Here is a 27,738-nt window from a genome sequence, read left to right as displayed (position 1 = left end):
AATAATGGCTTGGTGATGATGAACTCCTTTAACTTTACCTTGTCTGGGAAGTACTTTATCTACCCCTCCATTCCAAGCGATAGCTTTGCTGGATAGAGTAATCTAGGTTGTAGGTCCTTGCTTTTCATCACTTTGAATACTTCTTGCCAGTCCCTTCTTGCCTGCAAAGTTCCTCTTGAGAAATCAGCTGAGAGTCTTATGGGAACTCCTTTGTAGGTAACTCTCTTCTTTTCTCTAGCTGCTTTTAAGATTCTCTCTTTAATCTTCGGCATTTTAATGATGATGTGTCTTGGTGCGATCCTCTTTGGGTCCAACTTGTTTGGGACTCTGTGCTTCCTGGACTTGTAAGTCTATTTCCTTCACTAAATTAGGGAAGTTTTCTTGAATTATTTTTTTAAATAAGTTTTCAATTTCTTGCTCTTCCTCTTCTCCTTCTGGCATCCTTATGACTTGGGTGCTGGCACTTTTAGAGATGTCCCAGAGTCTTATTATACTATCCTCATTTAAAAAAAAAAATTCTTATTTCTTCTTTCTGTTCTGGTTGAATGTTTCTTTCTTCCTTATGTTCTAAATTGTTGACTTGAATCCTGGCTTCCTTCCCTTCACTGTTTGTTCCCTGTGGATTTTTCTTTATTTCACTTAATGTAACCTTCATTTCTTCCTTTATGTTGTTGCCATACACAAGTTCTCTGAGTATCCTTATCACCAGTGATTTGAACTCTGCATCTGATAGGTTGGCTAGCTTTGTTTCGTTTAATTCTTTTTTCTGAGGTTTTGTTCTGTTCTTTCATTTGGGCCATCTTTCTTTGTCTCCTCAATTTAGCATGCTCCTTCTGTTTGTTTCTGTGCATTAGGGAGAGGTGCTTTGACTCCCTGTCTTAGCGCACCTATTAAGTTGTATGGGGTGGAGCCTTAGGTATTGAGGAGGGGCAACCTGCTTCACTGCTTTGTGGCTCTGTGTGTGTGGAAGGCTCAGAGAGGAGACAGTGCCACTGCCTAGCTTCTGAAGGTTTGCTTGGCACTGGCCCCATTCCATGCACTTCACCCACTTCCCGTATGTGACCGGCGCCCTTCCAGCTGTTGTCCTGGTGGTGAATCCCAGAGTGGGTGGGGTTTGCGTAGGTTCTATGTCCATGTGGGCCCTTTAAATGTACTCTCCTGATAAATCAGCAGTTTCTCCTGCTGCCCCAACCCCCATTGGTTTTCACAGCCAGAAGTTATGGGGCTTTATCTTCCTGGCACTAGAACTCTGGGCTGTGCAGTCTGGTCTGGAGCTGGGATCTCTTGTTCTCAAGGTATCCCTCCTGATTTTTATCTACCACACGTGAATGAGGGACTGCCAATTGTGCTGCAGCTGCCGCGCCTTTCCATGCCATAACGGGTCTCCTCACTTCTCTGCCTGGCCTCTGCATCTCTGCCCCTCCTACCTGTCTTGATGAATGTGGCTTCTTTAAATGATTGGTTGCCAGACTTCCATAAAGTTTGATTTTCTGGCAGTTCTGGGTGTTATTTGTTTTGAGGTTAGTCGTAATTCTTCTTGTGGTTGCAAGAGGAGGCAAAGCATGTCTACCAATGCCTCCATCTTGACCGGAAGTTCAACAGACTTTTAATGAGCATTTACTATGTGCTTCAGATATACAAAGCTGATAAACAGTCTTTGTCCCTGAGACCACCACAGTCCAGGAGAGACTGAGGGTGAATTGTACAACCCCTGGATCCTCTCAGTACTGAAAATCTAGTGCCAGGTTGTTGGAGGCTCCCTCTTTGCTCTGGCTAAATAATAGTAGTCACAGGGATCTGTCAGTTACAACTTAATGAGAAACAGTAGGATTCACCCCTTGTTTTACCTTTTGGCTTTCAATGCTTGGACAAACTCCCCTCTAACAGGCTCACACATCTCAGGTCAAGCGAGGGACCCAGTATGTCTCTTCTCTGGGCCAATCAGGAGCCAGCCAGCATCTTTTGGAGGAAATCCTTCTCGTCTTATAGAATGCTTATTTAAACTCGGATCAGCTATTTTTATTTGGTCCAAAAAATAAAATAGCTGCCATTACTTAGTCCTGACGGGAAATCAAGGCCTCTGCTCTTCAAGTGTGCAGGAGTCTACCTTGCCCTGATATTTACTTCCCAGTCATTGGGGTGCGGCTGGAGACTGCATCTAGGAGGTAAACGTGCATTCTCAGTGGGAGGCCCACTAGGACACACAGGCCAAGGTACTTCCTCCCATGCTGATTAAACGCACTAAGCAACAACTGGAAGGTCCCACAGCGGGGAAGATGGATCAGGTCCGCCTACTCGCACTTAGTCTTTAACAGGAGTTGCGGGGTGTGGGGTGTGGATAGCTCCAGGGCCTTTGAATGTGGGTCCCTCCCTAAGTGAGGGGTGTGGACCCAGTTCGTGGATCCTCAGCTGTGCCTGAGCAAGGACCACGCCGTCTCCCCCGCACCCTTTAACCCCTCCCTGGTGAGACCACTTTTGATCCCGCTCCAGACAAAGGCAATCTGAACTCCAGCAGAACGAATAAGGGGATCAGGTTGCTCTCTCGGCCTCCCCTCACCACTACACCCCCTCCTGCTTTTCCCCTTCCCCACGTGACTCTCTGGAATCTTTGCCAGAGCTCTGAATCCCTGGGTCCATTTTCACGCCGAGCAAGAGGGAAAGGAAGGTTGAGGAAGGCGGAGCGTGTGTCTTTTAAACGCGGGGATGCGGAGGGGGCCGTATTTTGTGCGTTTCCGGGATCTCTGGTGCGAGTGGCATTGAGTTCTGGGGTTCTTTCCAGCCCCTGTAGCTCTTTCCTCCGTGCATTTAAAATGATGGCTCCTCCTCCACTCCCGTAATTACACCTAGACCCCGCAGACCAGCTCCGCGGGCGTTCGGTGCGGAGGTGGCTGTTGGCTTGGAGCAAGCTGCGCCCCGGCAGCTCTCCTCCCCCGGGCGAGGGGCGGGGACAAGAAAGTAGCTGCGGTGCCCCCCGAGCCGCCACCTGAGTCTTTCCTCGGAAGCTTTTGAACCATCTGCTGCAGGGAGCGCAGCTCGAGGCTGCACCGTGCGGTTGCGGCGCCGGCAGTCCCGGGAGCAGCCCGCAGCGCAGCACAAAGTTTCCAGCAAGCGGCCCCCGGCGGCCGAGGTCTGCGGAGCCCAGTGGCTCGCGGAAGGGTGGGTGGGTCTCTACGTGCTCCAGGACATCCCCTCTGCGGACACAGCGCCGACGTACAGTGTCAAGCGAACTTTGAAAAGCTGCTACAGACGAAGCCGCGCGGGGGTCTCCACGGTGGGGGACCCAAGAGCGGAAGGCTCGGGCCGGAGGGAAATGCTGGGAGATCGGATCAGGCGGTGACCCTCAACTTTCCCGCGAGACCGCCAAGGAGAGCTGCGCTCTGCCTCCTCTTTTACTCTCTCAAGCTCTGCCCACGTTGGCGTCCTGCTTTGCTGGAGAGCTGAGCAGTGAGAGAATTGAATCCTCCGCCCACCCCGGCGCCTCCCGGGCTAATGTGAGTGTAGCTCTCGGCTGGTACATCGCCTCATTTTCCTGGAGGTAACCGCCAGCGGACCCCCGCCCTCGGTGCGCCCGGGTCCGGGGCGCCGAAGCCAGCGTTTTGGCCGAGAGCAGGTTCTTGGATGCTGAAAGCTGGGCTCTCCAGCGTGGGTGCCTAGGCGGCGATGGGTGTCTTCAAAGTGTGGCTCGGGGTGGCCCTTGCATTGGCGGAATTTGCAGTATTGCCTCATCGTTCTGAAGGTGAGAGAGCGGTGGTTGTGTGTGTGTGTGTGTCCATGCCTTTTCAAATACCCAGTGGGTTTATCGTATTGTGGGTCGGATGGAAGTTTTTTTGGGCTTGGGTGGGTGGGTGGGAGTGGAACCGGAGTGGGCTTTTTCAGAGATTTATACTCCTGATTGTTTTGCATTCGGATCACAAGCCAGTCTCCCGCCTCCCTCTTTGCCCTAAGTGCATTTGGGTGGGTGGGTGCTCTGTTGAGGTGACATCTCTAAAATTGGATTCTTTTTTCCTGTTTCCCTCAATCCAAAGCAACTACATGGAGCGTAGGTGCGGAGCGAGCAATTGCTCTTACCTGTGTAAAAATACTTGTGCTCCTATGAAAGGTACAATCGGCACGTCGCTCTCCCGCCCTCCTCATCCCAGTTAGTCTCCCCGTAAAGTCCAGTGAAGATTTTATAACTAGGCGGTTAGAGCGTGTTCTGGACGTCGGCAATTCAATGGCACTAAGAAATATCTCCCTATTACAGAGAGGCACGCCTGCCCCGGAAAACAAGTGGTTAATAAGTTTGGTTTCATTCTCTGACTTCGCCCTCTGCCTCCCAGTTTTCCTCCCGGGCTCAAACCTACTTGGAAAACCCTGGCGCTGGGGGAAAAGAGACTGGGGGACTTGTCGCCATGATAGCAAAAGCAATCTGGGCGCAGGGAAATAAATGAATCATTAAATAAATCAAGATTTTAGGGGTCACGGGATGGCAGGCCCGGGGACGCGAGGCGCCTTGAGCTCCCACCTGCTCCGAGGAACCGGGAAAGTCGCCGAGCTAGCGCGTTGGGAAGGGGAAGGGAGCCGGCGGGCTGGGAGGAAGACGGCTTAATTCTCAGCGCCCGGATCTCGGCTTCCCCTCCCGGCTCCATTCATTATTCATCCAGCTGCGGGAAAAAAGAGTTCACCTGCCCGGCTGCGAATCAGCGCCGCAGCCTGGGCGGTGGTGGCGGCAGACGCGAGGCGGGGCGGGGCGCCTTCTCAGTCCCGGTGCTTGGTGGGGGTGGTTCGCCGGTGCAGTGCCGGGGCGCGGGCCTGGGGACGGCGGGAGGCTGGGGAGGACAAAGCCTTGCCTTGGGTCGACCTCCAGTTACCAGGCATGTGCCTTTTCCTTGCCAGTTTCCCTGGAGAAAGCGGCGTGGTCTTGGAAGCCCACGCTCAGCAGTGGGGACTTCCCCGTGGGTAAAGGTACCGTCTGCCGCACCCTCCGGGGAAATACGTCAAGTGTATTCTCTCCCCGCGAAAAGCGCGCCTGGGGCCTGTGCAGCTTTCCGTAAAACAGGGCAAAACCTGTAGAAACATGTCTTTATTGTATATGTGCGTGTGTGCGCACACTTAAAAAAAATACAATTTGTGGGGCTTAATTGTGATAATAAACCAGATGGGAGAGTCGATTCACGCCACCCAAATCTGAACTAGAGACTTAGAAAAATTACATTTTCGCTTGGTGTTGGCCGTTTCTTACTCAGAATCATGTTCCAGCAGCTCGGAAAACGTGTTCTCGCTCCCTGATAGCTCCCCAGGGGGCAGTTGGAATGAGGCAGTTTTACAAAACCAAATCTCTTGAATAACAAAAGCCATTATTATTAAGCGCCTGCAGGGTTCACTCTTTGGAAGAATGGTTGATATATTGGGCAAAGTTTAAGAAACTCCAAAGTCTTTTGATGGGGGAAGAGGAGTGCAGGGCGCAAGGGGCGCTATTCCTCCAAAGATTATTTGGAAACGTTGCTTCTTAGAATTTCATACTATCTTCAGAGCATCCTAGAATTTTACAAGTTGGATTTATAGATGTCTGAGAGTTTCCATCTAAGTCATAATGATACTTATCGGATAATGAATGAATATGGACATTTATTGAGCGCATGTTATTTGCCTGGCATTATACTAGGCAAGCGCTTTACATACTTTATTTCATTTAATTAAGTAACATCCGTTCTACAGCCAAAACATCAGATGTCTTCAGATGACACATTTGGTATGGGTGTCTCACAGTTTTCTTTTTCTCTTAAAAATTAAGAGCATTGAGAGCAAGAATAGAAAGCTTAAGTATCTTAGAGATTTCCTCAGTTTTTCTGATTATCCTTGGCAATTTTTTAAAAATGGGAAAGAAACATTCACATGTGTGCTTCTCTTGTTGTGACGTACTCTGTGACATCTGTTGACCAGGCCATTGCAGAATTTATTGTTTTCTTCTCAGTGATCAGAGAACATATTATATATACTTCTAGTGCACCAGTTAATAATCCTACAATTCTGTTGATAAAGGTATGGTTTTCTTCTTCCTCACTTAGCTGATTGAGGTCTTCAGATGGGTCCTAGTTATTCTTATATCTCCAAACTCAGCTCCTATTATACAGTGGGTGCTAAAAAAATATTGGTCAGATGAATGAGTGTAACCAAATCACAGTCTTTTGAATGAAGATGGACTGGCTTCCAGGATAATCTGCTCTATGACCTTGAATGAACTACCTAACTTTTTTGGGTTGTGGTTCTATCATTTACCCAATGCAGAAGTTAGCCAGGTAATAGCTCTAAAATACTTTTCACTAATCATCCAGCATAGAGGAAAAAGATCAATATTTGCTGCTTATTTTATGGTCATTCTGAATTTTATTTTAATTATTAAAAGAAAAATGAATTGTTGGCAGAGATAATTTACATTGTCTTATATTGCTGGCAAACTACTTTGATTTGAGGACTTTATAAAATTAAGATGTTAACAGAGAAACTTCTAGGGAACATGACTGCTTTCTGAATCAGACATTCTGCCATGGCATTTTCTAGAGAAATGCATCTTGAGTTATGTTGATGTGGAAGTCCAGTGTACTTACACTAGGTAGAATATATTAGCTTGGGAATAGGAAAAAATTATTGAATTGGAGGTTAAAAGAACTGAGTATTATTTAGCCTGTGTCCCATCTCTCCCCACGTGACTTTTGCCAATCTCACAATCTTCCAGGCTTTTCCTTTAAATGCCATTAACAGAATACACTGAAAAGGATCAGTTGATAGTGTGTTTTATTTAAGGATGTATCAGCATATTTTGTTTTACTCTTGGCTGGAGAGTTCCTTCTGTATAAGACTCAATGCTTAAAATTCAGTATTAAAAAAGAGAAGACATTGACTGGGAAAAAGTCTGTCCTTTCATTCTTTCATTCCACAGATCTTTATTGAGAGCTTATGTGTCAGGTTATTTCTGTTATGGTGATACAGACATAAAATAATAATAACTGCCTTTAGGAATTTAAATATCTAGAAATCATTAATACCATAAAGTAGCAGTAAGGTTATGTGAACACTGGTCCTTGGTGGGTTTCCCACTATTGAATAATTGCAACATTGCAGCTTTTGGCTTTGGCAGCTACCTGCGAGGGGAAATAAAGAGGTGTTATATTATCATAGGGTCTTAATTCCATCATATTACACCTCTTCTCTTGAGATTGGAGTTTGGGTGTACCCACTGCATATACATTATTTAGTGATGGCACAGCCATCTGTATTCACTGTTATGGACTCAATTTTACACAGGCGCCAAGTGGTCATAAAGCTCTCCAACCACATGGCTCAGGAGAAGGGAGGGGACTTCCGCATGGCAAAGGTACAGTCTTGTGCCAAATCTTAGAATAGTTCAAAACCAGTTGCCCCATTTTCATATTAACTACTTTATTAATTAATCTGAATTCTGGTTGACAATAATCAGGATGTGAGCTGTCCTGTCATTCCAGAAAATGATTCTGTTTTAACTATTCCACAGTGTACAAGCCATATGCTGAATTATAACCCAACATAAAGCTCGAACATTTAAATAGCAACTGTGACTGCTTGTTCCTAATGAGTCATGCTTTTGTGATACCACGCTCTCCAAATGTCTTCATATCTTATGGTCAGATCTGCCACAATTTTCTTGAGCTAATGGGTCTGACACTTTGTGGCCCTTGGGTTTTCCTTCTCTAATTTACTTAGTTTACCAGGTACAGTTTCTATAGAAAATGAGCTGTACATACTGGTGCAATTTCTATCTCAAATTTTCTCTGGAAACTTTAGATTCTATATAGGAGTACATTATAATGTGCAAAAGAGCTTAAAAGCAGATATTTATTTATTTAAATGAATATGAAGAAACCTTTGGCCTATGTAACCTATAAGAAAGGAGCCAAGCACCTGGGAGGAAGGTCTGAGGATCTCAGCTTCCTTCTTGGTGCATATGATCACTTCACCTTGCAAACCTTCATGCATTTTCTCATAGGGTGTTAGAAGTTAAATTAGCTAGCATCTCAAATGGTGCCCTGAATCTGGCAAAGTTCTTGGTCAGAGAACTTCACCTCCTGTTGTCTGATTTTTCCTGTTTTCCCTAGAAGGTCTGTTTTTCCTTGTAGATGTGCACCATCTGTCAGAATTCACCTTGAGGAGTTTCCTTTAAAGTTCAAATAAAGTCATAAATTTAAACTCAGATAGAGCTGCAGTCATTCCAGTATTCCTTAAGAAAAAAAACGGTGAATGGAATGAATAATTTTGTTTTCCATATTACATGAACTGATTGATGATTAAAAAGGCCTGTGCTCTAGGTTGGAACCCGAAGCTGCCCCCAGCAGCCAATGCGAGCAAACCTCCTGACTTCATCTGCTGGTGGTTGTGAAGCACGTGATAGTGTGGGAGAAATATGCTTGCTTGGAGGACTGCATCTGGCCATGGGTGGTGATGAATGTTTGATAGGACTGGGCATCACTGGAATGCTTTATTTTCTCTAGAGAGTACAAATGAGGTTTTGGAAGCTGTGTTAATGGAGACTCATTTGTGTAGCTGCCTTCCGGGTAGAGCTGTTCTGTTTTAGGAAAGCCCTAAGAGGGCAATGCTTATTTCTTTTGGAACTGTACATCACGGAGTGACCCAAATTGAGTTATTTCCTTTCCCTAATGATGAAATTTACCAGGAGCTATACACTGTTTTTGACTTGAGTCTCTTCTCTAGTAGATGTTTCGCTTAACCGTGTGTGTGTGTGTGTGGTGTCACCCACTCAATGCTGCTTTATTTTTTTATATTACAGGGAACTGATAACGTCCATCTCAAACTTCCAGAAATGGGTTTTGATATGGGGTCTTGGCAACTTCTTAAGATACTTTCTTAAGATGATTTAAGATGATTTTTTTTGGAGCTTTAAAAAGGTATTGGCTTTTGTAAGGTGATGCTAAGGAAGAGGGCAATAAAATTATTTGAGGATGGTCGTATTCTAATGGTTAAATTTTGTTGTTTATTCTAAAGGTTACATTTTATTAAATTGTACCTAGGTGATGATGTTTATGTATGCTTATTTTTTAAACATTAGAAGTAGTTAAATATGTCTATTTAATTTAGAAATTGAATTGGTTTGATATATATTTATTTGAGTTGTATATGATTGTTTTATATACAGGGTGGGGCAAAAGTAGGTTTACAGTTGTGAGTACACAAAACACAGAGTTTACTTTTGTATTTTTTTTTTTTAATATATTTTATTGATTATGCTGTTACAGTAGTTCCAATTTTTTCCCCTTTACTCCCCTCCACCCAGTATCTCCCTCCCCCAGCATCCCCCCCCAAGTCCATACCCATGGTTCGTAAAAAATAACTATCCCTCCCTCTCAGATATTAAGACCCTTTGTAATCTTGTAAAGGACAATGGGCGAAGGTCTCAAGCTCCTCTAGCTGCTTCAAGCTGGACATGGTCGTCGTCCTACCTACCCTTGGGTCCAGAAATCCCTAATAAGAGTGGGGGTGTGGAGGGGAGGGTGGCCTTCCCACATGGGGAAGGATCATGCAGACTCCAGGTCAGTTGGCTGTCTCCGGACAACGGCGTGCTTGGTTTAGCAGGCTGGCATCCTTGTTGTGTTCTGGGGGCAACAGATTTGGCAAAAAGGGTTAAAAAGCATCATTCAATCCATAACTACTAGGTGGCAAAAGTCAGGGATTAATTTTTCAATGTTCCACATTAGGAGAAAAAAAAAAAAAAAAAAAAAAAAAAAAAGGGCTTCTTTGGAGGAAGGTGTGCTAGGCACATCTCTCCTGTCCAAAACCCTTTTGCCCATTTTATTTAGTTTGGGCTGAGGGAAATAGTTTATGTTTCCCCCCTCTCAGACCTCTGGGCCCTTTCTGTCCAAGCCATTAGGATAGAAAAGAGAATTCAGTTTTAAAGTGAAGCCCACAGACCACCCCATTCTTCACCAACTCAGCCATTTAGTTCAGCCAAACTGTTGAGTCTCCGGAGGCAGCGCTGCAGAGAGGATTAAGTGAGGCTTATGCGTACAGACAATCACTCAGGTAATGCGGTCATAGGCTTGTGCCCTTTGAAAACAGAAAACACATGTTAATTTATGTAACATAACCAACAAAAAAATCTCTAAATCTGTAAGACTGTCTTATTGGGAAGACATACAGTTGCAAGGCACTTGACATTCTACTTGCCTGCAACTTGAATCTCTTTGGTGATATCACAGATATGGTTTAATTTTCAAGTGAAACCATTTTTTAAATGAGAAGAAACTTTTAAGACGGTTAGCTGCCCTACTTTACAGTCTGCCACTGATCATTGTGATTTTCCTTGAATACTGATTTTTCTCCCTAAGATTACTCTCCTTGTCTTTAAAGGGACTACATTAAGTCCATTTTTAATTTATCCTGTTCATTTGCATAAGCATAACAAGAGCAGCAAATGATCACTTATGATCTTTAGTTCTGTTTTGCTGGAACTTACCCAAGGAACATTTAGGGTGGCCCTCAGTCTGCTCTTCAGGGCACAGAAGCTGGGCCACATACCTGGCATTCATCCTTGCCTGTACACACCTGTCCTTTCCAAGTCTTTCTGGTTTTCCATTGTGCCTTAAGGTCCCTTCTAGCCATCTTTCAGGAAAACAACCTTCGTTCCTTCCCTGGAGAGATTGCTGTGGACCGCACAACCAACCATGGCAGCAGGCCTTTTATTTCGCGGGCTTTTATTACCTTTGAAAGTCATTCCCAGTTCCTTAGGGCTTTTTGGTAACAACATGAGCCCAAGCATGTCTCCTTTAGGCTTGACATTCCAGTCAAAGGCTTGTTCAGAAAAAGGAACCTCTATTAACAACTGGTCTTATTAGGTCTATGCAAAGAAACTTAAGTCATTACTTACTTGTTTAGAATGCCAAACTCTGGAGAGATCAAATAGGGAGAAAAATATACAACGTGAAGGAAAATCTTTGTCCTAATATTCACTGAACTGGCATTTCCATTCTTCATATTTTCATTTTCCCCCACTAAAAAAAATTTTTTTGTTTGTTTTTCCATTACAGTTGTCTCTCTTTTTTTTTTTTTTTTCCCCTCTTGCTTCCCTGTATCCTGCCCCTCCCTTCCCCCACATTCAGTCCCCACTCAGTTGCCCATGTCTGTGGGTCATTTATACATGTTCTTTGATTTTACACTTCCCCTTCTTACCCCCTTTTCTCCCTCCCCCCTCCCCCCTTGTTACTGTTAGTCTACTCCTTGTTTACATACCTCTGGTTCAATTTTGCTCATTTGTTTGTGTTGTTCATTAGTTTCCTGTAATAGGTGACAGCATAACGTATTTTTCTTTCGTTGCCTGGCTTATTTCGCTAAGCATAATTCTCTCTAGTTCCATCCATGTTGTTGGAAATGGTAGAAGTTCCTTCTTTCTTTCTGCTACATAGAACTCCATTGTGTAAATGTACCACAGTTTTTTGATCCACTCGCTACCCTATGTCTTTTAATTGGAGCATTTAATCCATTTACATTTAAGGTTATTACCGATAAGTACTTATTCATTGTCATTTTTCCCCTTTGTACTCGTGTTCTTCTCTGTCTCTCTCTGTTTCTTTATCTTCTTAGAGCAGACCTTTTAGCATCTCTTGCATTGCTGGTTTGGTGGAGATGTATTCTTTTAGCCTTCTTTTGTCTTGGAAGCTCCTTATTTCACCCTCCATTTTGAATGAGAGCTTTGCTGGGTATAGTATTCTAGGTTGTAGGCCTTTGTTTTTCATTGCTTGGAATATTTTTTGCCATTCCCTTCTGGCTTGTAGTGTTTCTGCTGAGAAATCTGATGATAGCCTTATTGGAGTACCCTTGTATGTTATTAGTTGTTTTTCTCTTGCTGCTTTTAGGATCCTCTCTTTGTCTTTGAATGTTGCCATTTTAATTATGATGTGTCTTGAGGTGGGCCTGTTGGGGTTCATCTTCATTGGGACCCTCTGTGCTTCCTGGACTTGCGTGACTCTTTCTCTCGTCATGTTAGGAAAGTTTTCTGTCATTAGCTTTTCAAAGAGGTTTTCTATCCCTTGCTCTTCTTCTTCTCCTTCTGGAATTCCTATGATACGGATATTATTACGTTTCATGTTGTCCTGCAGCTGTCTTAGAACCTCTTAAGTCTTGTTCAGTCTTTTTTCATTTTGTTGCATTGTCTGGGAGTTTTTGTGTAGGTTGTCCTCCAGCTCGCTGATCCGATCTTCTGCTTCCTCTAGCCTGCTTTTAATTCCTTCTACTGTGTTCTTCAATTCAGAGATCGTATTTTTCATTTCCTCCTGGCTCTTATTGATAGCTTCTATGTCCTTTTTCATGCTCACGTAATTTTCTGTGAGTTCCTTGTAGTTTTTCTGGAGTTCTTTGAAGTTTCCACTGAGCTCATTCAGCTTCTCCATAATCCATGTTTTGAATTCCATATCTGATAGTTCGCTCCCCTCTATTTCATTTAGCACTCTTTCTGGGGATTCTACCTTTCCTTTTGATGGGAGGTTGTTTCTCTGTCTCCCCATTTTTTTGACTCCTATTGTTTGTTGGTGCTTCTTGGAATGATCTGCACTTCCTGGATCTGCCTCTGGTGGCGTCAGATCATGTACCAGTCTGGCCCTAGGCAGCCTGTTGGAGACTTCCAGGGATCTACTGCTATTGTCTGTCTTCTTTGATTGTTAATCTATTCAATCTGTGATTAGCTGTCAGGCTTAAGAACTGTGGGTGTGGCAGCTTAATTCCTGTAGGCAGGGCTTTTGCTTCCCCTCAGGCTGACGCCACTTGGAGGGGAATGGTCTACCCGCAGTACTGGGGCTGAGTCAGCACTGGGACCCAGTCAGCTGCTCCTCCAGTTCTCCCCTCAAAGCCACCGTGCCAAATTCTCCCCAAGTGTCTCCAGTCCTCTCTGCCTTCCCTCTGCTTGAGCCCAGGGTAAGTGGTGGCCAAAATATTTTCGTATGTGATCCACTTAAGAGCTCTTTTTCTCCTGCTGTTTCTCTCCGGCTAGCAAGAAAGCCTGTGGCTTTTCGCTTTTCACAGCTGATACTATTCTACTTTCCACTCTGTCGCTGTAGGCTGGGAAGCCCAGCTGGGGGTTTAGACCCTGCCCTTCTCAGGGGGAATCCCCGGCTGCTGAGCTGTTTCTCAGTCCCTTCAGCAGCCACCCGTGTGAGCCCAGCCAGCCCTTCCGCGTCTCCGCACTCCCTACCGGTCACGTTGTGATGTAGCGGCCTTTTCTGTCTCTCCGTAGTTATAAGACTTCTTTCCAGCTAGTGTTCCGTTGGTTATTCCAGATGATTTCTCCAAAATTAAGTTGTAAATCCAGACTGGTCCTGGGAGGAGGTTAGTGTAGCTTCCACTTACTCCTCCGCCATCTTGGATCCTCTCGAGTTTACTTTTGTATTATTATTATTATTTCCCATACAAATAACTGTAGCTACTTTTGCCCCATCCTATATATGCATATATATATCATATATGAATATATATCCTTTTATTATTAGATACCATAGATTGAAATACTAAGTCTTGGAAACAGGATTCGTTAAAGAAAAATAAGTCAGTTAGGAAGAATTTCTTACCAAGGTTTTTATCTCAAGTTATTTGAATGTCAAGGGCACAAAAGTTATTTCAGTAAATTTGCCCACAGAGATCTTTGGTTCAAACCTCAAATATAAATAGCCATCTCATTTTCTTTGAGAATTGTTCTTAATTCCATTACTGGTGGATAAGGTAGACCAGTCCTTTCCTGAGAAGTTAATATTTTTGAGACTTAATGAATGATCTGTTAGAGGCCAAGCACTATAGCAAAATGTGTCCTTCCCTTTTTGGACACTAAGTATGGTGCGTTGTCAAGATGTGCTTCTTCTATTCCAATCTGTTTTGCCATCTCAGTTTCTGAGAAGGTAGCTGTTAGCATACTATGCACATGTTTCTAGGTTAAATCAACACCTGCTGTGGTGTTCAAATATTGGTTAGGAATGTGTGTATGTTTTTTAAAATTAGCATTATAACTTCACATAGTTTTCAAATATAAAACTTAGATTTATTTTATGATACACGAATTGTTCATAATATATCGGCTGTCCCATTCAAATTCAGCCTTCTTTTCCATTTAGAAGCAGATCATCTATCTGTTGTTTTTTATTTGGTGCTTAATGAGTGGAAAATATGAAGATGTATTAGTTTATAACCAGCCCATTAGAAAAAAAATTGAATGATGAGAAGTCTGAGGTCAAGAGATCAATAGAAGAGATCTTTTCAAATAACTACAGTCTACACCACTCTGCTATAAAATGTTTTAATATCCCTAAAAAGAAACATACTGTGTTAAAGTCATGAAGTAGGTAATCAAACATATATACCTAAGGGGATGCCTCCTCAGGGAAGAGTTACGAAAAACAGAGTAGGAGTCCCTGTCCTAAGAGTATGTTTACAGGTAGTGGGGTAGATGCAACAGTTCCATCCGCATCCTTAGCAAAGCTTTCACAAGGAAGTACAGTATTCCCTCACCTATAGTGGGTATTATGTTCTAGACAGCCCCCCCCACCCCGCCACTCCACCCCATAGGTGAAAATCCATGAAGTAGGAACCTTCCATTTATTTTAGTATTTATATATGTTTTAAGGCTTTATAAACCCTTCCTACATACTTATAAACCATTCCCAGTCCATTATTAACCTTTTCCACACTTTTATAAACACTACTTATGTTATTAAACATATTCTACATTCTTAAACCTATGTAACTTTAACAACATACATATACAGTACCGCAAAATCCTGCGATATAGCAAAAAATCCACGATAATTAAATATAATATTTTTAAAAATCCTGCAATACAGTGAGGCCACGATAAGTGAACTGCGATATAGAGAGGGACTACTGTACACGAGAATGAATTCACAAACCAATGATTAAGGCACAAAGTGCTTTGAGCTCAAAGGAGAAAGGGTATAATCCTGTGTGGTGGAAAGCTTCATGAAGGAGATGGGATCGTGTTCAATGTACCTGAATAGACCAAATTCATCTTTTGCCAGTAACACAGATGAGCAAAGGCACTGAGATACGAAAGCACAGTCAGAGAAAGACAAATATCATATGATTTGACTCATATGTGGAACTAATGAACAATCTGAGCTAACAAGGAAAATAGAGACAGACTCATAGAGAGCAGGATGGCAGCTGGAGGGAGAGGCGTGTAGGGTAGAGGGCGGAGGGAATGAACAAAAAGGAAGAAGGATTCTTGGACATGGACAACAGTGTGGTGATTGCTGGGAGGCAGGGGGATTAAGGGGACTAAATGTTAATGGAAAAATGCAATAAAGATTAAATAATAATAAAACAAAATGAACAGAGTTCCCATGTGAAAAAAAGAAAGAAAGCATTATGACAGGATCCTAAGTTGGCCTCTTGGGTTGGACTGGAGAACTTGGGTAAGCAAAGAGTAGCAGAGAAGTCTGGATAAGTAAATTGGGACTGGATTATGGAAGCTTTGCTGATTTATCACAAATGAAAATAGACACTGTATTTATAGCATGCCATTATAAATGCATTTATTTTAAAACTCAAATACTAAGTTTTAATGATACTTTCCCTCATGTGTGTCCAAGAAACCTTGCCTTGGTGTATGGGGGTATTTCCCCAGGGGCAGAATGCTTAACTTTTTAAGTTTTTGGGAAGTGCAGTTTGCTGAGTGTGATGCATATAGATGCAGTATTCCCATAAGTCTGCTGGGGCAGTGCCAGTTGAATTATTATGCATCCTTTTAAATTCTTGTTTTATTTTTTCTCCACAGGTGCTTGTGTCTATCAGGGTTCCTTGTTGGAGGTAGGTCATTCTTAATATTTTCAGTTTATTTCTTTTGAATGTAAAACGCTTGACTGAGGTTACTGAGTGAGTGAGATGACCCTATCATTCTAAAATATGTTTATTTTCCTTTACAGTTTGAGGATTATCCCTCATCCTGGCACAATTGTAATCAATTACTTAGTACCTTTTTCAGAGCGAATTAGTTCCGTTCGGATACTCAGATATTGAAAGAGAAGTTCAAACACTGAACGCACAATTTGCATTCCATGGCTGTCCTTTGTGTTTTTTCAATCAGAGAGAAAATTAGGTCCCATTCTCTTGTCAGATATGAACTAGGGCACAATTTGTTTATCTTCCTGTTGCATTTGCTTCTTCCTTTGAACTCCTCCAAAAAGATATGATTATTAAAATTAGTACAATATGGAGGATTCTTGACTATTGCTTTGAATTATAAATTTAAGATTTAGTAAACAACAAACAAATTGACATTTTATTGCTGAAACTGCCATGCAGAGTAGAATTAATTTTGAATTTAAAGTTAGGATGACTTGAGGGGAAAGCTGAGGCAAGTTTTGTGCATTTCTTTTCATTAATAATGTACTGTGGTGCATAACAGTGTGTTAAAGCCTTATTGAAAAAACTGTCTATGCTCCATCAACTCTAATAAATGGTGTGACAAGTCATTCTTCATTGCTTTTTTATTCTGGCTTCATAAATGTAGCAATAAAAACAGAACCAAAATGGCTGGAAAGGGTTTGCTCACTTCCATCACAACTTCATATTGACATGTGTGATATTAGTAAGTCATTTTGGATTATCCTTGTGGTGTTGAAATAGATGAGGCTACCTGAAATATACAAGAGACTAGATAATTGTAGATGTTTACAATAATATTCTTGAATCTGAACTTTATGTAATGTAGTTACTGGAGATTTGTGGGATTTTTTTCTTCCTTATATTTTTCAATTAAAGTGTCAGAAGAAGGCCTTTTTTTCTGTCTTTCTCATTTCATGCCCTTAAAAGCCTACTTTTCCTTCTGTTTATTTTTAATACATTTTAGGACTCATTTTAAAATCAATGTGCTATAAAGTACATCATCCGTTTTGGGGAACTATAGTAGCTATTATAGAAAAGTCTATATTGTATTCATGTTAATACAAAGAGAATTGCTTATTGTATAGAGTGCTTCATAATATTTCAATATATTTTTGTAGCTATTGATCCATCTGATACTTACAATAGACCAATGAAATAAGCAGGCCACGTATATTAGTTTACCCCTTCCTCCTTTTCAATGAAGAACCAAGGATGAGAGAAAGATTAAGAGATTTGCTGAAGGAAATTGACTATTAGAAATACTCCATCTTTTTCTGTTGTTCTGCTTTTATCTGAAGAAAAATGGCTTGACTATCTTTTATATTTGACATGGTTGTGTGTTACTTTACATTTGAATATGAAACCATCAGGTACTTGGAGAAATTAATTTGGTCAAGTTAAAGGACAGGCTACCTAGGCCATTTGCATTTAACAGATGAGCCTGCTCCCCTCTGTTTCCTGCTCTGGTTGAGCCCAAGTCTTCTGGCTGCCTGAGGCTAGTAGGCTGTGGTCTTGTGCAGCAGCAGGGTCCTAACTCCTCCAGTTGGCTTCTTGGTTTACCAAGACTCTGCTACTTTGTTCTTGGACCCCTTCAAGCCTGATGTACTTATTATTGCAGTTATGCAATTCACTAAAAAAGGCAATGCACTTATTACATTAATGAAGATTATTATTAACCAAACATTTATTTATTGACAAGCGGACCTGCTATTCTAGGCTAATTAGAAATGCATCAGTGAACAAACAAACAAAATCTTTGCTCTCAGAAAGCTCATATTCTATTGAGTAAAATGTATTGTATGCCAGATACGTGCCATGGAGAGAAAACATATAGGGTAGAAAAGGCTGAATGGGGGTGAGGATGGCTACTTGGAACAGGGTTGTAAAGAAGGCCTCACCAAGAAGGTGAACAGTTGAACAAAGTCCTGATTATGAGAGCTAGCTCCTTAGACATCCAGGGGAAGAGAACTCCAGAGGAGGGGGAACAGCAAGTGTGAATTCTGAAGAAGTGCGTGGAGGTCACGTGACTGAGGGGGAGGATGGATGGCAGGAGATAAAGTCATAGAGAGGTGGGCAGGGGACAGATCATGTGGGTGAGCCATCAGAGGAGCCAGAGCAGAATGACAAAATCTGACTTACAGTTTAGTTAAACTGCTGAAATGTGAACGTGAAAAAAAATCACATTCCTGTTTCTAGGGAAACTTTGTTGAATACTTTAAAAAGACTACTTAGAGGTGAGTCACTAAAAATTTGCTCTCAAATTAAGTGTGAGAGAAACAGCTATGAAAGATTGGGGAAAAACAAAAATCCAGAGAGAGTCTGCATTTTGATTTATTTGCAACCATGTTATGTTTTCTTCCACTTTAAGGAACTTCCCACTGGACATGCAGATGATGCATTCTGGTGATAAATTGTATATATAATTCATTGCTGTGCTCTCTCCACATGATCTGGTCTTGAAGAAAGGCACATATCAATGGAAATAGAATGAATGTACATTCAGCTATTTTGAATTAAAATAAAGAATTTAAGAAAATTGATATGCTATTCTAGGATTCTTCAATTAAACAACTCCTTGGGTAAGAGGATTTCTACTGTAAGAGCCTTTACTGAGGATGGCAGTGTGGTGAGCCTGCCCCTATTCATTCTCACTGCATGCATTTTAGAGAAGCTAAGACTGACTTCAAAGATTGTGTAGTCCAAACTCTCCATTTCATAGGTGAGGATAATGGGGCAAGAGTGTGAAGTTCTTGAGCTCCTTCATTTCTCAGATGAGCAACTAGAAGTGGAGAATGGATCTGGTTGAAAATGGCAAAGCATCAGCTTTACCCAGAATTCCATAAAACATGTCCGTCAAATGAGTACACTGATCTAGTTGCTAACTCTCAACCTATCTTGTGAGGCTTCCTTTCACTGATACCTTCTCAATCGCTTAGGAGGCTGCCACATATAATCGAACATTCATGGCCCTTGTTTCAATTCTTCCTCCTCTGCTAAAGACCAGATCTGTGACCTTGAGCAAGTTATATAACATTCCCGAATCTCTTTCACCTCCTACCTGAAATGAGGATGAATAAAACCTCTCCTGGAGAGTGTTTGTAGACTAAGAAGATAATGGGTGGAAGACACCCAGATGCAGTGCCTGGCTTGTGGTTTTCCACTGCAACACATTTCTCTTTACCAATCAAGAAGAGAAAAGGATAGCTAGTAAGCATCTGTTATGCATTTCATATTCTCCACAGTCTCGGGAAATAGATTTTGTCTTTACAGATAAAGAACTGAGGCTTAGCAAGTCTAAATCACTTGTCCCAAATCACACAGCCAGTCAGTGCTGGAGGAAGAGAGGGTTCAAACTCAGTTCTGATTGTACTGCCATTTCACCGAGCTTACTCTTTGTCACAGCCAACCCAGCATGCTTGTTGTCTCTGGACACAACTGGCTTATTTCACCTTCAGTCCTATGTGCCCACCCCCTCCCTGCTGCACCTGCCATGCAGTTGTCTCTGCCAGTCTCCGTCTTGCCCTGCAAGAGCCAGCTGTCCCTGGCTAACCCTTTTCCATTTTACAGAGGCTCGTCTGCACTAGTGTGCACTGAATTCACACACCATGCAGGAAACATTTAGGGAGGTCATTCCATCTAAAAAATATATGGTCACGCACATACTCACACATCCCCAACAATATATGGTGTTTCCCAGCTTTAGACAGCTTGGTGGACTAGCAGTGACATTTTGTGTGACTTGGTTCTAAACCACATGTAGCTGTCCCTCGCTTATGTACTGACTTCAGCTGTCTCTCTTATCCCTTCTTGAACACTATCTTCACTGCCTCTCTTTCCATTCCTCAGGGCAGAAATTACCTGAAGGGACTCAAAATACCCAGGAAGGTCCTATACTTTGAGGAACACTGACTACTCTACTAAGGGGTGTGCTTCTTTTCCTACTATACCCCTGCACCCCTGGCCTTTCAGTACTTTCTCAAAAGTCAGCCCTTGGGGAAGGGAGTGTGTGTTAAATCAGAAATCCATCAGAGGAAAGCTACCTGCTTAATATGTTTAACTGTGACTGGGGCATTGAATGTGAGGAGGAAAATAAATGTTGTGTTTCAAAGTTTTCACCTATCTTCTGTTCTTATTCAGTTCTGTGAGTAAAATAAGGTCACTTATTTTTTGGCATCACCACAAGCAAACAGTTCTTTACTAGGTTCTTCCTGGGGGTGGATGGACTCTTCACTCAGTTTTTACATCTGTCAAATGGAGGTGAGCTATTTACTGCACCGGGTTGTTGTGAAGGTTAAAGGAGATCAACACAAAACTCTTTGCCCAGTGCTAAGTGGCCTACAACGCTTAATAAGGGTTAGCTGCTGTTACGGTTGCTGTAAGGTAGTTATGATTAGAAAATTTGGACAAAACTATGCTCCTTCCTTAGACCAAAAGTGTGAAATGTTGGGGTTTTCCTACTTGAAATACGTTTGCTCACAAATGCTAACAAAGTGAATCATGAGGCACTAACTTTTAGCACACCAGAAAGAAAGATGAAAATTATTAAGGATGAAGTTGAATATGTGAAGTGTTTACTATATATGGTATAACACCGTGGAAAGATCCAGGTTTTGGAGTTTGAATCTTGGTAATGCTACATACAGTACTTGCTGTGTGTCCTCAGATATGACAATGAATGCAGAGGCCTATATTCCTCATATGGCTGATGGGAAGATGAACCGAGAGCAGGCTTCTGAGTTCACCGTGCTTGGCAGTGAACCGGGTGCATATCATCTGGGTGCCAGCACAGTGTCAGGGTGGAAATGACTGACTGATAAAGGCCAGGGTGTCTTGGTTTGGGTCCTGGCTCTATAATTAGGAGCTGTGTAGCATGGAGTAAATTGCTTGAATGATAGATGGTAGCAGTTTCTAAATTTGTAAAATGAGAGAGTTAGATTAGATTGTCCCCAAGATTCCTCAGTGCAGTGCTATCCAATAGAACCTTCTCTGTGGATGGAAATGTTTCATTGAGATTCTCCAGTGTGATAGCCATGACCCATATGTGGTAATTGAGTACTTGATGTATGGCTAGTAACACTGAGAAACTGAATTTTAGCCTTTGCTTAAAATTAATTAATTAAAATATCTAGCACACGAATGCCTCATCTGGAAAAAAATAAATCAGCTGTTTTCTTTGGTTTCATCTTTCTACCTTTTCTGGGTACATGCCCTTCCCTCCTATGCCCAAAGGAAGACCTGCCATGGAGTCTCACTAGGCTGAGTCTTTGTATGAATCTGTTTGGGTCAAAGGCATTTGTTCAAAGTACTCCAATAGAACCTTCTCTGTGGATGGAAATGTTCCATTGAGATTCTCCAGTGTGGTAGCCATGACCTATATGTGGAATTTTAGCCTTTGCTTAAAATTAATTAATTAAAATTAAAATATAAATAGCCACATGTGACACGTGACTACTATGTTGGACCATGCAGCTTTAGAGCTTTAAAATTCTTAATATACTAAAATATTTAAACTTGAATTATAGTTTCATGAATGGTTCTCACCCCTGGTGAAGGCTCATACAGTGTTGTTAGCAGTTGTGAGGGAGGTTACAAGAAATTTGTTAGAGTACTTGGGTTTGCTATTTGATTATGAGTTTAAATAATTTGAACAGTCATCTCTGTTACAACACTACTCTCCCCATATTGCTCGATGTGTTCCCTTGAATACCAGTAATCAATCTTACATATTCCATTTAATTTTTCCCTGTTTTATTGAGGTGTAATTGACAAAAACTGTATATATTTAAGATGTACAACTTGATGTTTTGATATATTTATACATTCTTGAAATAATCAACAAAATCAAGCTAATCATCATAGCCATCACCTCACTTAATTATCATTTCCTTCCTTCCTTTTTTTCCTTTCTTTTTGGTGGTGAGAACACTTAAGAGCTACTCTCTTAGCAAAATTCAAATATACAATACAGTATTATTGACTATAGTAACATTGTTGTACATTAGATCTCCAGAACTTGTTCATCTGGACTAATGTCTCTCTCTTTTATCCTCCCTCTAGCCCCTGAAAACTAGTATTCTACTCTCTACTCTATGAATATATCTATTTTAGATTCCACACATGAGATCATATATATAAATATCTATATATAGATATATAATATTTTCTTTATCCATTCATCTGTCAATGGATATTTCGGTTGTTTCCATATGTTGGCTTTTGTGAATAATGTGGAAGTTAATGTGGGACTGTGGATATCTCTTCAAGGTCTTAATTTCATTTCCTTTAAATATATATGCAGAAGTGGGATTGCTGGATCATATGGTAGTTCTATTTTTAATTTTTTTATGGAACTTCTGTACTGTTTTCCAGTATGGTTGCACTAATTTCCATTCTCACTAAAAATGTACAAGGGTTCCCTTTTCTACACATCCTCACCAACACTTGTTATTATTTTTGTCTTTAGTAATAGACAACTTAGCAGATATGAGGCAGTATCTCATCATGGTTTTGATTTGCATCCATTAAAACTTTTACAAAATATTTTTGGTGTTTTGTGAATGTCTAATATATTTGTGGGAGTGCTATTTACTGCTTATGTTGTAGAAAACAGTTGAGAACCTGTGGTCTAATCTGTAAGCCTTGTCTGTTAGGTTTAAGGAAGATTAAGGAAGACAGTAAGAGCTCTTCACTGTTAGTGTCTTTTAAAAAAATTGGTGTGCTATAGCATAACTTTCTTTTTTTTGAAACTAAAACAAAAGATATAGTCCGTAGAAGTGAAAATATCTAAGACTTGCATATTCATCAATGTGCTCAAGAGGTTTTATGAAGAAGAGACATGAAGAAAATTTGATAGCTTTCTCTATTAAGTGCTCAAAGATCCTGTAAATACTTAGCGAATCTTGGTCAGTGGCTACTATTAAACACCCTAAACTTCTCAGGAGTGGGGACTGCATCCAGTGGATATACTCAAAGGGAAGCAATAAAATCAGCAATTCCTTAATTTCCCTTAAGAGTACTATTGGGTATTATAGAATATTGCTGTTTTTCATTATAGCTTAACAAGGATTCATCATTTTTTAATGCCTCTGGTTCTTCATTTATTTTTAAATATTGAGTAATACACTTTTAAGTGGGAAGCTACTCTTTATTAAAATGTACTTACTCTGGGGTAAAAACTTTTTCCCCAGAAAACCAAGTAGCACATCATCACTGTGCTAGTTACTGGAATAAATTCTGGGAAGTTATAAGCTTCCTTTAACCAGAGGTACCAAAGTGGAGATTGGACAGTATCAGAAATGAGACAGTGGTGGCTTAGTCCAGATGTCTTCCAAGGGTCCTTTTAATTTGGGTTCTTACTTGTGTGGATTGAAGCATAGAGCTGTGTGTTTCTGCCTAAGGGAGCCCTTATAGAGGCTGAAGAAATCTCCAGAGTGTACAGTGAATGGTTTCTCCTCTGCATTTCTTCAAAGGCATTTTGCATCCATGGGTGCCAGGTGGTGAGAATTTGACTTTACAAGAGTCAGATGATTCTTTTTTCCTTGCTGGGTTTTAAAAAATTGTTCATCATAATCAGATGTGCTAGCTTTCTTCTTGGGAATTTATATCTTAAAATCCTTGTGTGAGAGGAATAATGTGAGAGATTTTGTGCTTTTATTGATGAATAATCCATATGCACTTTCATTCTTATTCATATTCTTGTGATAGGAACAGATGTTTAAGTTACCAAACACATATCTTATGCTTTGTTTTGAATTTGGAAGATGCAACTGAGCTTGGCAGCTATATTAATTTGTTCAAACTATGGTATGTGGGATCATCTTTCTTAATTTTTTGGACAGACCATACATTCCCTACACATTAAAAAAAAGGTTTGTGTCACTTTTGTTCCAAATTGCCTTGTAACCTAGTACCTCATTTTTAAAACCATTTGTCTGTTCATAACTACATATGCTTATTTTATATATAATGCATTTATATATGTATATATATATCCCCTAGAAAAGAGCTGTCACTCATTTATGACAATTTATGGTATAATCTTGTCATAGTTTACTTACTTTTTAAAGCCCTGTGCTTACTAAGGGAAAAGATAATATATAAATATCAAAGGACAATTATAAGTTAAGCTTATGTTTACTTGGGATTTGAATGACAAATATCTAAAAGGAAGTTGGCTTTGAAAATTTCATACAGATAAAATTTTGCTTCTGTTATGGGAAGGGACATTAAAATATAAAATTAGTACAAAATATTTTTTGAAAAAAATCTGAGCAGTTTTGGGTGAAGTAAGTGCATGGCTTCTGGTATCCCAGCTAAGTTCCTTTTATCAATGATTTCTTAGATTCCCAGAGTTTATAAGCTAAATGAAAGGAAGGAGAAAAGGGAAAAGCTGTCATAGCAAGAAACAGTTTATTGTTAGTATTCAGGAGGCACTGGAATTTGGGCCATGACCTGTGAGTTCTTTCAAGACAGCTTTCAAGATTGGTTATTTATTAAATTTATGTCATTCCTTTCTTCTAAAGGGAAACTGAATGGGTAGATGGGTAGACAGAGTGATGGAGAAAGGAGAGTGTCTGCTTTGAAGGGCAGATCTCATAATTCCTGTACCTTACATTCTTGAAATGGTTTTGGAGAATTATTAACAGAAATGAATATTTGTCCTTCGGTGCCCTTACTCTACTGAGTTTCTCTATTATCCAGGAGGAACTTGGTTTAAGGGATGAGAGGACAGGAACAGAAGGAACTCTAACCTGAAATTAGTAGATAAGAAGAAACCTCTCTCTTATATTTGTTGTAGGTATAGTGTCAGTAGAGATCCAGCCAGATTTCAGATGATTATTGATCAACTTACGTATGCTAGAAGATTGCAATTATATCTCCAAGTAATATCCCCAACAGCTCCTTTTCTCATTTTCTCTACTTGCAAAGTCCTAGTTTTTTTCCAGTCCCCACTCCTTTCCCACATGACTTCTGTGCATGCCAATTGTAAGCTAATCAGAAAGTTTATTTTCCTGTGCCAAGATTGGTTCAGGAGCGAGGATATGACCTATATGGCCAATGAGATATGCATGGATGTCTGCTAAGGATCTGGGTGTTTGAAAAGACCCCCATAAATAACACACTTCTCTCCTCCCAGTTCTAAATGAGTTGAGAAATAAAACAAAGAATAATCAGTGAAGCTAAGGTGGAGGATATAACTTTAATTTTCTTAGCCAACTGTGCTTATTGCTCTTCAATCAGGCAGACTTGGGCAGACTCATGCATTCATAGGCAGAGCTTTACAGAGGACGCTTTCCCATGTACAATAGAAGGGCTGCTCAGGGAAGAGTTAGTTACTGTCTGGAGAAGCAGAGGAAAACATATGCTCTTGGTTGATAGGTTTGCTCTCTGGAAGAGGAAGGAAGACCAAACTGAATTATGAATTCCCAGGCTACTCTTTTAAATTTACCAATTACATGAATCAAACCACCTTCCCAGGGAAAAGAAAGTCTGGTTGAAGTGTTGATATCTCTTTACAAGAAGGAAATTTCAAGAGAAAGAATTTCCTACACTTGACATCTGAATATGTGGTCCCTGGAGCTGTCTCAATCATTTTGTAACCATTGGAATACCTAGCCAACACAGAGAGTTTGATGGAGGAGAAAGATAGAAAGAGTTTGGCTCTTCGAGGAGTTCAGTTGTTCTGCTTACTTAACCAGCATGGAAACTGATCTTTCTGGGGAACTGGTATATGAGCTAAAAAAATGCCCTCATTGTTTAAACCAATATAAATAGAATCTTATGTTACTGTAGCCAAAAGCATTCTAACCAACACCCTACAATCAGGTAAAGAACTCAGTTCAAAGCACTTTGGGATAAGTGTCTATATTAGAGTATAGCAGCATGGTTAAGGGAGCAAGCTCTAGATTTAGACATCCTGAACTTGAGTCTGAGTTCTTCACTGTTGTTTGACCTTGGGCAAGTCACTTACCCTAGCTTTAAAATGGAAATAATAGTGTTGCCTATATTACAGAGACGTTATAAAGATAATCGAGAGAGATCGGCAGCCGTCCGTCTCGAGAGACGATGGTGTAGCTTCTTAAGAGTCTATCTGCACCACCGAGAATGGCTGTGCAGTCCGACTCGGGAGTGACACGGTATCTGTCTCCTCCCGTGTTGAATCGACATCTTGCGATGACGCTGGAGTGTCCTCTCCAGTGAAGCTGAAGCTACAGAGCCTGGGTAGGGTGATATGGAGGGTCTTCTGTTGCCCATGCAGCAGACCCCCCCTCTCTTCGCAGCTGAAGGGTCCAAGGGAAAGACGGAGTCAATACAGCTTGGCTTCAGGTGCGCTGCAGGAGTTGCCGGTGTTGACTACAACGTCAAACCGCCTTAGGGACTCCGGCTCCGGATTTTCTGTCGGGGTTTACTCCCTTAGCCTTTCCCCTGAAGAGGTATGCCGCAAGGCAGCGGAGGTTTTTTGGAGTCAGAGTTTTCCTTCTCTGTATAAAGATAATACATAGGTAGATAATGCATAGATAGAGATAGATAATTCATGAAGGTACCTGGGATATATTAAGTAGTAAGTACATGCTAGCTGTTGAGAAACTGTTATTCATGAAGGAAACAACTTTTGATATTGACCTTGAAATATGGGTTAGTTTCGAATTGAAAGAGATGAGGGAAAGACTCTTAAGATAGACAATCTGTATGACTAAAAGTGTGAGTGGCAAAGGTAGTCCAGTTTGATTGAGGGGTGAGAAGTGATGCAATGAAACACTGAGAAGGGATTTTTAAAGTCCAGACCATAGAGAGCCTGGAATAAAGCATTTAAATTACATTCTGTAAGCAGTGGGGACCCTTTGAAATGGAAATCATTTGCTCTTGAAGTCTGTCACTTCAAACTGAGTAGTACGTTGTTGGACGTGAGCTGTCATGGCACCCTCCTCTTCCATGTTCTTCCCTCTTCTAAGTTTCGGCAGGGTCCAGATGTAGTTGCTCTGTTAAGCTTTGGAGAGGGCATTGGTGGCTCCATGTAAGTGATCATCATTGCTGAAAAAAAGGGGTCAGTTTGCAGACATATCCCACAGTGAGTCAGTACTGTTCTGTTCATTATTAGTTCAGTAAAAGTGGGTTCTTCTGGCATTATGTCACCTGAAACTCCCTATTAATAGGCACTACTCCACTTCTTTAATATTGATGTTCATAACGATGAACATCAAGGTGGTGGTATAATCTCTTTTCCTCCTCTTTAATCTAGTGACATTTCTTATTTCTCCTTCACAATTTGCAAAAATTAAATTATGTTCCAGATAGTATTAGGATAAAGTACATTTTATTGTGTTAAAGATATTGTTTTTCTTTGAAACTTAGTTATTTGACATATACTACCTCAGATTTTGAAGAGTATAGTTTTTCTCCCAAGCTGCACAATAGAGCTTACTATCTTTTTGTTTGCTTCTAGAGCTTTACCAGAATTATCAACTCCTGCATGATTTTTAAAAATTTATTTTTCAATTACAGTTGATATCCAGTATCATATTAGTTTCAGGTGTACAATATGATGATTAGACATTTATATAACTTATGAAATGATCACCTGGTTAAGTCTAGTACCCATAAGACACAATATGCAGTTATTACAATATTATTGACTATATTCCCAATGCAATATGTTACATTCCCATGACTATTAAAAAATCTGTACTGAGTTGATTTGTTTTACTTTCCTTAAAATCACTTGATATTATTGCAAATTGATAAATATTAAAAACTGAACAATTTAAAATGTAATTTACACTTAAATTTATTATTATTATTTTTTGTATGGATGGGAGATTAGAAGCAAAA

At 40.9% G+C, this 27,738-nt stretch overlaps 1 protein-coding gene across 1 annotated transcript in view; it reads left to right on the top strand.

Annotated features, from left to right (window-relative positions):
* Window positions 1–3,617: 3,617 nt before the first annotated feature.
* FRAS1 (Fraser extracellular matrix complex subunit 1) overlaps window positions 3,618–27,738 on the top strand; it is a 461,942-nt gene continuing 437,821 nt past the window's right edge. The window contains exons 1-2 of the mRNA XM_090266724.1: window positions 3,618–3,736; window positions 15,800–15,831. Coding sequence (XP_090122850.1) covers window positions 3,661–3,736; window positions 15,800–15,831 — 108 coding nt within the window. The 5' untranslated portion in view covers window positions 3,618–3,660. The remainder of the gene's footprint in view (window positions 3,737–15,799; window positions 15,832–27,738) is intronic.

The sequence above is a fragment of the Furipterus horrens genome, unplaced genomic scaffold (assembly GCF_987537825.1).
Source record: "Furipterus horrens unplaced genomic scaffold, mFurHor1.1.pri manual_scaffold_2, whole genome shotgun sequence".
NCBI classification, from domain to species: domain Eukaryota; kingdom Metazoa; phylum Chordata; class Mammalia; order Chiroptera; family Furipteridae; genus Furipterus; species Furipterus horrens.
This window is presented reverse-complemented; position numbering and strand designations above follow the sequence as displayed.